The sequence below is a fragment of the Pyxicephalus adspersus genome, unplaced genomic scaffold, assembly GCF_032062135.1.
Source record: "Pyxicephalus adspersus unplaced genomic scaffold, UCB_Pads_2.0 Sca218, whole genome shotgun sequence".
NCBI classification, from domain to species: domain Eukaryota; kingdom Metazoa; phylum Chordata; class Amphibia; order Anura; family Pyxicephalidae; genus Pyxicephalus; species Pyxicephalus adspersus.
Window position 1 is genome coordinate 1 of NW_027317225.1, and position 8,762 is coordinate 8,762.

Consider the following 8,762-nt stretch of genomic DNA (forward strand, 5'->3'; position numbering starts at 1 on the left):
ACTCTTCTCAAATAAAGCCTGACTGGGTGGGTTGGAATTACTGTAAAAAGTCTCCATGTCTTTCTTCTCACTTAATTTACAAGTACAGACCATTTTTCCAAGCCAATTGTTGACATGAACAGAATTGCACATCTACAATGCAGTTCGATTGATATATACGAGGGGGTGCTGGCTTTGGCCAAAAAAAAGAGAGCCAGAGTTATGAAAAAACACATTTATTCAACATTTTACCCTGAAACTGATGCACTTGGTATGGCATAGTTGCAGCTTTTCCAGACCGTTCAAATAAAACGGGCCATAAACCAGCTCTCAGCCCCATCTTTGACATCAGAAATGTCCTCAAAATGTTGCCCCTTCAGGTGTTTCTTCAAATTCAGGAACAGATAATAGTCTGAAGGGGTCAGGTCAGGGGAGTGAGGGGGTAGTGGACCATTTCAAAACACAGTGTTCAATTTGGCATCCACAACGTTGGACGTGTGAGCAGGTGCATTGTCCTACAAAAAAAGGATCCCTTTGGTCAACTTTCCACAGCATTGTGTCTTAATTGCCTCCTTCAGCTGGTCCAGGAGGTTAGCATAACACTGTCTGGGGATACTAAGAAGCATGAGGTAGGTAGTCTACCAACAGAAGTCCACCAAATCTTTGTCCCAGAAAACGGACGCCATGACGGAAGCCGATTTCTGGATTTGGAAATTCCTTGGCCGCAAGAACCCGCTGTGGTGCCATTTCTTTTTGACTGTTCCTTGGTTTCAGGATCATAGATGTGGAGCCAGGTTTCATCCTCAGTCACTAACTTAGTCAAAAAGTCCTGTGCAGCTTCAAAATGGGACAAAGCAGCTTTGGATGCTTCAACTTGTTCCTTCTTTTGATAACTGTTCAAACATTTCGGCACCCACTTCTTCGCTGAAAGCTTGCGCATGTCTAGGATAGTGGTGATAACAAACCCAACACGCTACCGTGAGATGTCAAGTATCTGGGCGATCTTTTTTGCGGATATTCGCCAGTCCTCAATAATCAGCTCATGGACAGCATCACAGATTGCCGGGTCAGTTGAGGTTGGGGGGCGCCCACTGCAGGGCTCATCTTCAACGGTGAAATGCCCAGTCTTAAAACGGGATATCCAGGTTTTGACAGTGCTGTAGGAAGGACACTTCTCCCCCAGTGTTTGTGACATCTCAGTGTGAATGTCCTTTGCTGACTTTCCCTGGAGAAACAAAAACTTCATGACAGCCCGTAACTCCAACGACGTGAAACTTGCTTGTGCCTTTGCCATTACAGCTTCTCACTAAAAGAAAAAACAGGTTTAAGAATCGCAAAGACCCGATATATGAAGTTGACCACAAAGAAAAAAAAAAAACATATTCCCTTTGATTATTAATGTACTTGCTACATGTACTTGAAATTAATGTACTTGCTCAATAACACAAGGTCATATGTTACCACTATTCTAGTATGAAAAAAAAACTTTTGTAAAGGATATAGTGAAGTGCATCATCCTGGACTCCTGCATTTTTTTTTCCCCAAACGCAGACATTTGTCCTTTTTTTTTCTACGATTGGGCAAGAGGTGATAAAATGTTTGCAATAGCCTACATTTCATTTGCTTCCAAGCTCATTGTTGATTACCTTCTCTGGACTTTTTTCCTTTGAATTGAGAAGGAGCAAACTAGTAAGTTCCTGAATGCTTACATATACTAGGGTCATGTCTAAAAGGCTCCAAAATAATAAAAAAAAAAGCACTCAAGGAGAAGCAAAACTTTTTTGTAAAGAGAGTCCGAGTGTATTGACTGATTATTGGAGCAAATAAAATTCTTTAATCACTGTGTCTGCGGAATCTGTCCTTTAGCAGGCATTACAAACCTAGACCAAAACTAATTTTGAGGACAATAACCATACAAATAAAATCTCAAACTCTCTCTCTCCTCTATCCTCTCTCATTGCATTATTCTGAAGCCACTGGAAGTGACTGTGCAAACTATAACAGTGCTCATATTAATACAGAAGATTTATTCAAAATAAATGTAGCAAATATTACTAATATTGAGATATTTTACTTAATTAGCTATGGAAATATTAAAAATGAGCTACAAGTGGACCTAAAAATGTGTTGCTCATACCAACCAGGTATACGCCACTTTTATTTTTTTGAGCATTAGAGGAGCATTAATTGGTGTCTCTGGGGAACAGGCTTCATTTTTTAATGTTTCATGTTTTACTTATGAACCTTGCTAATATGAATCATTGCTCCCAGTGCCAAGTTCTCACCACAGCTTTTATCAAAGATCTATGTGCAGGTAAAAGTTGATACTTTTGTATCCAAGTGGTTATATTTAGTGGCAAAGTTACTTTTACACTTGAGGGTTGGGGGGGTGGGGAAAGGGGAGCCTTAAGTTGTATTTAGAAGGTTAAATGTTAAGTTAAGATTTAAGGTTAAAGTATTGTTAGTATGAATTTACTTTAAACATTACTTTAGGAGTTAAGGGTTAAAAGTGAGAGGTTTAATCACACTTTTACAAATTTGGTTAAATGTTAGAGTGTGTAAAAGAAAAAAAACAACAAAAATGTACCTGTTGTGTACTCTCTATCATGGCCAAAGCTTCTGCCATCAACTTCTGATTGACCCCACATAGGTTTGCTACTTTATTTTCACACTTATGATGGACATTCATACCACATTCTACAAGAAACACATGCAATAAACAACAGAAAAAACTTAAAGGCAACCAAAATAGTAATAGTTAAATAGTAAAAAGTTAACTGTTAAAAGACTATACAAATGCGAACCCCTCTCCTCATTCACTCAGCTACAGAGAAGAATAAAGAATCAAAACTATCAAGCTTACTAGTGTCAGCTTCAGGCAAAAAGACATCAGGGTTCTTAATAAACAGCGTTCCAAATAAATAGCATATCTTTTTAAATATTATTTAAATTAGCTACTGAGTTTTCGTTAGGCTAAATTAATCATACTGACAATGCATATTTGACCTGGACACCTAGAATAAATTGATCTGTGGTAATGAAAAGTTTAAGGTTACATCTGGATTTACTTCTCCCCATAGCCTGTAGGAACACAACTATTGATAGCCTAAATACCCTCTATTTGTTGTGATCATCTCTTTTTACAAGGCATTTGATGTTTTCCTAGTCTTAAACTGCCATAGATATTATTATATTGTTTTATAATATTATTATATAATATTATTATATTGTGATAATGTGTAAATAACCTTATACCAGGTGATTTTTCCTACAACAGTGCATGGCCAATCAGTATAAATGGGAAAGATGTTTCTTTGCCTGTTGTGTACTCTCTATCATGGCCAAAGCTTCTGCCATCAACTTCTGATTGACCCCACATAGGTTTGCTACTTTATTTTCACACTTATGATGGACGTTCATACCACATTCTACACGAAACACATGCAATAAACAACAAAAAAAAGTTAAAGGCACCTAAATAGTAATACCGGTAGTTAAATAGTAAAAAGTTAACTGTTAAAAGACTATAAAAATATGAACCCCTCTCCTCATTCAGTCAGTTACAGAGAAGAATAAAGAATCAAAAGCTATCAAGCTTACTAGTGTCAGCTTCAGGCAAAAAGACATCAGGGTTCTTAATAAACAGCGTTCCAAATAAATGGCATATCTTTTTAAATATTATTATAAATAATAAAATATAAATAATATTAAATAATATTTAAATTAGCTACTTAGTTATTGTTAGACTAAAGTAATCATACTGACAATGTATATTTGACCTGGACACCTAGATTTAATTAATCTGTGGTAATGAAAGGTTTAAGGTTACATCTAGATTTACATCTCCCCATAGCCTGTAGGAACACAACTATTGATAGCCTAAATACCCTCCATTTGTTGTGATCATCTCTTTTTACAAGGCATTTGATGTTTTCCCAGTCTTAAACTGGCATAGAATATTGTGATAATGTGTAAATAACCTTATACCAGGTGATTTTTCCTACAACAGTGCATGGCCAATCAGTATAAATGGGAAAGATGTTTCTTTGCCGTGGCTCAACATCTAACTGAAGACTAACATTTTAAGGGCCAGATCAGGTGCACTTCAAATCTCAAGTGAGCAGTATCTTATTTTGAGCAATTATAGAAATGGGAAATTGTAGAAATGGTATGATTTGGGGTTGCTTTGCTGCTATAGAGTAAGCAGTATTTGAGTCAACTATGAATTCTGCTTTGTATCAAAGTATATCTTATTTTAGGCTATATTAGGCCCACATACTTTGTTTTGAAATTAAATTTCAATTAAAAGTGTGTACTGGAAAATAGAGTATAGCTGTGATAAATAATACAGTGAGAAAAAGCAGCACAAATGCTCTTCACGGAATATTATCTACAGACAACTTGCAATAATTATGTTAGATGTCTAAAGAGAAATACTATGTTCTGTAAATATCTAAAGGCAAAAACTTTTGTCTATCCTAAGAGTCTGAACGTACAGAAAAACATGAGGATTACCAAACAAATTCATGACAGACGGAGCAAAATGTTGGCTGAGGAAAGAAGGTGGCTATGAACTCATGACACTTGACATTATGAACCTTGGCTTGTTTAATGGCTCCACGGCGTTGATGTAAGGGAAACTGGCTTTCTGACTCTGGTTCAAAGTGGCCTTTAGGATCTGTAAAAATACAAAAACTTGAAAAAATCATAATGTTTGGTAGATACACAACTATTTAGAATATGTTGTATAGATCCGTATGGCTTATTGGTGATGTCTGCAACAAATAAAATGTGTAAATATTCATTCTAAAAGTGTGTACACATTTTGAACAGGTCATTTATTAGTGAATTTGTATTAAAACTTTATTTTAAAATTAAATTAAAATGATATAAACATGAAAGTGGTTGGTAATAATGTTTTGGTATAAATGAGTTTTCTAAAGTAATGGTACTCAAAAGAATGATCTTAGTTGAGTGTCCAGAGACAGCTCAGCTATAGGTGTCAGAAGATGTGAGCTCAGGGGATTTGTGTAGGTTCCCTGTGCTACTACAGATAAGTGTTTGTACTAAGACTTAGAATTTAGTGAACACTTAGACATTTCTAGGACATTGTGGTTACTCTACTGCCAGCATTGTAGGACTATATCCATACATAAGGGGACAGTTGATGTATTGACAGGGTAGGCAGCACATTGACAAACCTAAGTGCCAGATGTCAGGCCTAGGTTGTTACCAGGAAAACAGACAGGAGGTAGAGATATCATCTAGATACACAAATGAGAATCAGAATCAGTACACACAAGGAAGGGAATGGGACTGGAAAGCCTAAGACAAAAAAAACAGAAGCTGTGCAGTAGATTGTAACAGACACTGTTCTTAGCATGTATGCAGCTTTCTGCTGTCAGCTTTCAGTACCTATTGTCAGTTACATTAAAGGCTACATATTCTCCAAATACAACACAGGATGCTTTGTGTACATGATGTCCACACCTCCCTGTGGCTGTGTACCGCTGCATAAAACAAGAATTTTAAAGCCCGCTGTTAAAAAGAAGTATACATAAGTAGAAAATAGTGTTACCTGACTGTTCCAGGAAGTATCTTGCATTCATTATCATTCTGCCTTGTGGTTTAAGTTCTATCTGTACAGAAAGCAAAAGAAATATTTCATTCTCAACACTCGTAGAGATCACAGATTCCTCCAAAATTTCTACAGAATATTACCAAAAATAATTTATAGGCTGCTTTTATTTATATGAAGCTATATTATTTATTTTCTTTAAATGAACAAAGACGTTTGTAAAAATACATTTTTATGATAGTGTATTATTATTATCTTTTATTTATAAAGCATCTAGATATTGTGAAGCACTTTACAATCTGAGCTTCATAGAATTGGAACCTGGGACCCAGTGCAAAGGACAGAGTGCTAACCACTGAGCCACCATGCTCAGTGGTTTTTAAACATAAAAGAGACCAAATAGAGACCAAAACATTGAATCAGCAATCTGTTAAAAAAATTCTGGGTCATTCTCAAACAATATTTGATCAACTTATTGACTGAGCATTAAGGTTTCCTTTTAGCCAAAAGTGCTCATCAACCACCACCTGCCAATGGGAGAGCTGGCTACCATGTACACCAACAACCCTGCTCTTCTAGCTGGGAAAGCCACAGTTGGCTAGTGGATGTTAGAGAGCTCCCCCATCTAAAAGTTGGCTCTGTTGGTTGATGGTGCATGGCCGTGAACCCAGTTCATACATTTTATTACATATATAAAAATGAAAAAATTATACATCTTACCCATATCTCCATCTTTCCATTGTTCTTTTTACATCGCTCAGCTAATGAATTCAATTCAATTGTGGTCTCTGATGTCATCCTATCTGATTTGCCCTTCACAATAATATGCATGACTCTTCCATGGTTAATATGAGCATCAAATGTGCTCTCCCAAGGTGGGTACATGGTTGGTTTTTTTTGGACGTATATCTTTCCATTCTCTGTATAGAAACATAAAAATAATTGATGTTCCTATTGTTCAAAAGGTCAGGTAAGTCCTAGCAGAAAGTAAGTATGAAAAACAAAAATACACTGGACTTGAATTACCAAAGCAATTTTACCAAAGCAGGGCCAAATCCCTAAGGTACCTTTGCATTGTGGACTCGTAGGTATACCCATATATTCATGTACATAATGAATGTGCTCTCTAAATCCATCCATGTACACAGAAACCTAATAATACATTTAGTGCCATCTTAGTTTGCAATATGCATTAACCATCTGAATAATTCTGCCTCCTGTTTGTATGAGATTCACTATAGAATGAATAAGCCAACATTTCTTTACATTAAAAAACAAATCATGCGACCAGCTCACTAAACAGTGAAATATGCCAGGCTAAATGTCAAAAAAGAGATTGTATATGTTTTATTACTGATATCTGGAATCACAACTCTATTGACAATTATTCTCTCACTGTTATTTGTCCATAGGGGATTTCAGTTCATATAAGGTTGTCAGGAAAGTGGTGTTAATATTTCCATTTACCAATAAACAATCAGTAATAAGCAGGTTCTCTCTTATGAAAAGTCAACAACATGGCTATGCTATCTGGCAGGAGCACATGAACCACAATGATGTCTAAACAGAACTATACATTTGGAAGATAGGAAATGTATGTTTTTTTTTTTTTACACACACACACACATACATATATACATATATATATATATATATATATATATATATTACATTGATAGAACACAACAATAAGCTTTGTACTTTAATGCATTACATATTACAACTTGCGTTGTTTTAACATCAAGATCCAGGCTAAATTTAAGTACATTGTTTTATATATTAAGACAAGCAGCATATTTTTCCTTTTGTTATATTCATCCACAATTGGCCATATTAAAATAGAAAAGCCTTGACTAAACAAATTGCAACATATTACAAGGCTTTGCATTGAGTTACACATCTGCTTACCTGTGTCAATAGCCTCTTTAACTATGACAGCACAATAGGGTCTCTGTGTTGCCTCCCCATTAGTTTGTAGGTACGGTCCAGGTTCAAAATTAGAAAGACTTATGCGCAGAAATGGAGACATCTTCCTGTTTGATAGTGGAGAAAAAAGACCGGAAAGTTCCCTTGTTATAAATGGTAATTATTTCCTTTAGCTGGCTATCTTTGACAGTCAGGAAGAGAGTGAAGAGAAAAGTAAATGTGGGTTTAGTGAGCCATTGCCTTTCTGAAGGAGTAAGTCCCACAGTGATCTCTGCATTGGCAAGCATGCCTTATTACCATTACCTACAGTCCGCTCTTTCCTGATTTAGATGGGCAGTCACAAAGGACAGCAGCACCTGCTGTTTTCAATTTCAAATATTACAAGTACATTGTAACTGTAGTCATTACAGCATGCTAGGAACAAGCCTAGCTCTGGTTGGGAAGACTGAAAACAAAAAACACTAGGCTATTTTAGCAGCAACAGGGATTCCTTACATTATGTGGATGTAACCTGAGGTCCATTTCCACTTTGCACTGCTGACATTTAGCAAAAAAACATTACTCTATCCTCCACTGTCAAAGCAAAAACCCTTTCTCCAACTCTCCAGTCTGTATGAGAATTGGTACGGTTTGATTTTCTATCCTTTATTGCCCTTAATAAAGACACAAGGGACAGGCAGTGTACATCAAAGCACCCTGCTGTGCTCTCCTCCCTAGGAGTGAATAGTGATCATTCTTTAACACGTCAGATTTTTACCTGAGACAAGTAGCACCATTCGTCTGGGTTTGTCTGATTATCCCACTTGTATATATAGCTTTGGTCATTGAGATTTTGGTGGTTCTTTATAAAAAAAAACAGACAAGTCAGGAAAGTATTAGATCTAGCTCTTATGAGCACTCCTTGGATTCCAGGGCAACTTAATAGTGCCCCCCTTGGAACCATGTGTTGTACTGTACTGTGTCCAGTTGCATTATAGAAGATGGCAGGTTGAACCACAAAGCAATGCAGAGGATGCAAAATCTTATGCATCTGGAGGTGTCAGATACAGGCAACACCTTCAGTTCTGTATAAAGAGTGGACGAATACACATGGACAAATTTTAAATTCCTATCTGATAAAATGGTTGGATCTAAAGTGAGTAAAGAGGGAAATCAGCAACCAACCAATGTTAACAAATCAATTATCACTGGGGAATGCATTTTTTGTTGAGTTACATCTTACACTTGTTTTTTTTTTATTTTTTTTGGGTGGTGAATGCAGAAATGACCCCAGGTTTTT

General features: G+C 36.4%; 1 protein-coding gene across 1 annotated transcript in view; it reads right to left on the reverse strand.

Annotated features, from left to right (window-relative positions):
• Nucleotides 1-4,036: 4,036 nt before the first annotated feature.
• The window catches only part of LOC140344939 (protein kinase C theta type-like), a 14,942-nt gene continuing 10,216 nt past the window's right edge, over nt 4,037-8,762 (reverse strand). The window contains exons 2-5 of the mRNA XM_072432122.1: nt 7,466-7,590; nt 6,278-6,477; nt 5,558-5,618; nt 4,037-4,657 (exon numbers count right to left, since the gene is read on the reverse strand). Coding sequence (XP_072288223.1) covers nt 4,491-4,657; nt 5,558-5,618; nt 6,278-6,477; nt 7,466-7,586 — 549 coding nt within the window. The 5' untranslated portion in view covers nt 7,587-7,590 and the 3' untranslated portion in view covers nt 4,037-4,490. The remainder of the gene's footprint in view (nt 4,658-5,557; nt 5,619-6,277; nt 6,478-7,465; nt 7,591-8,762) is intronic.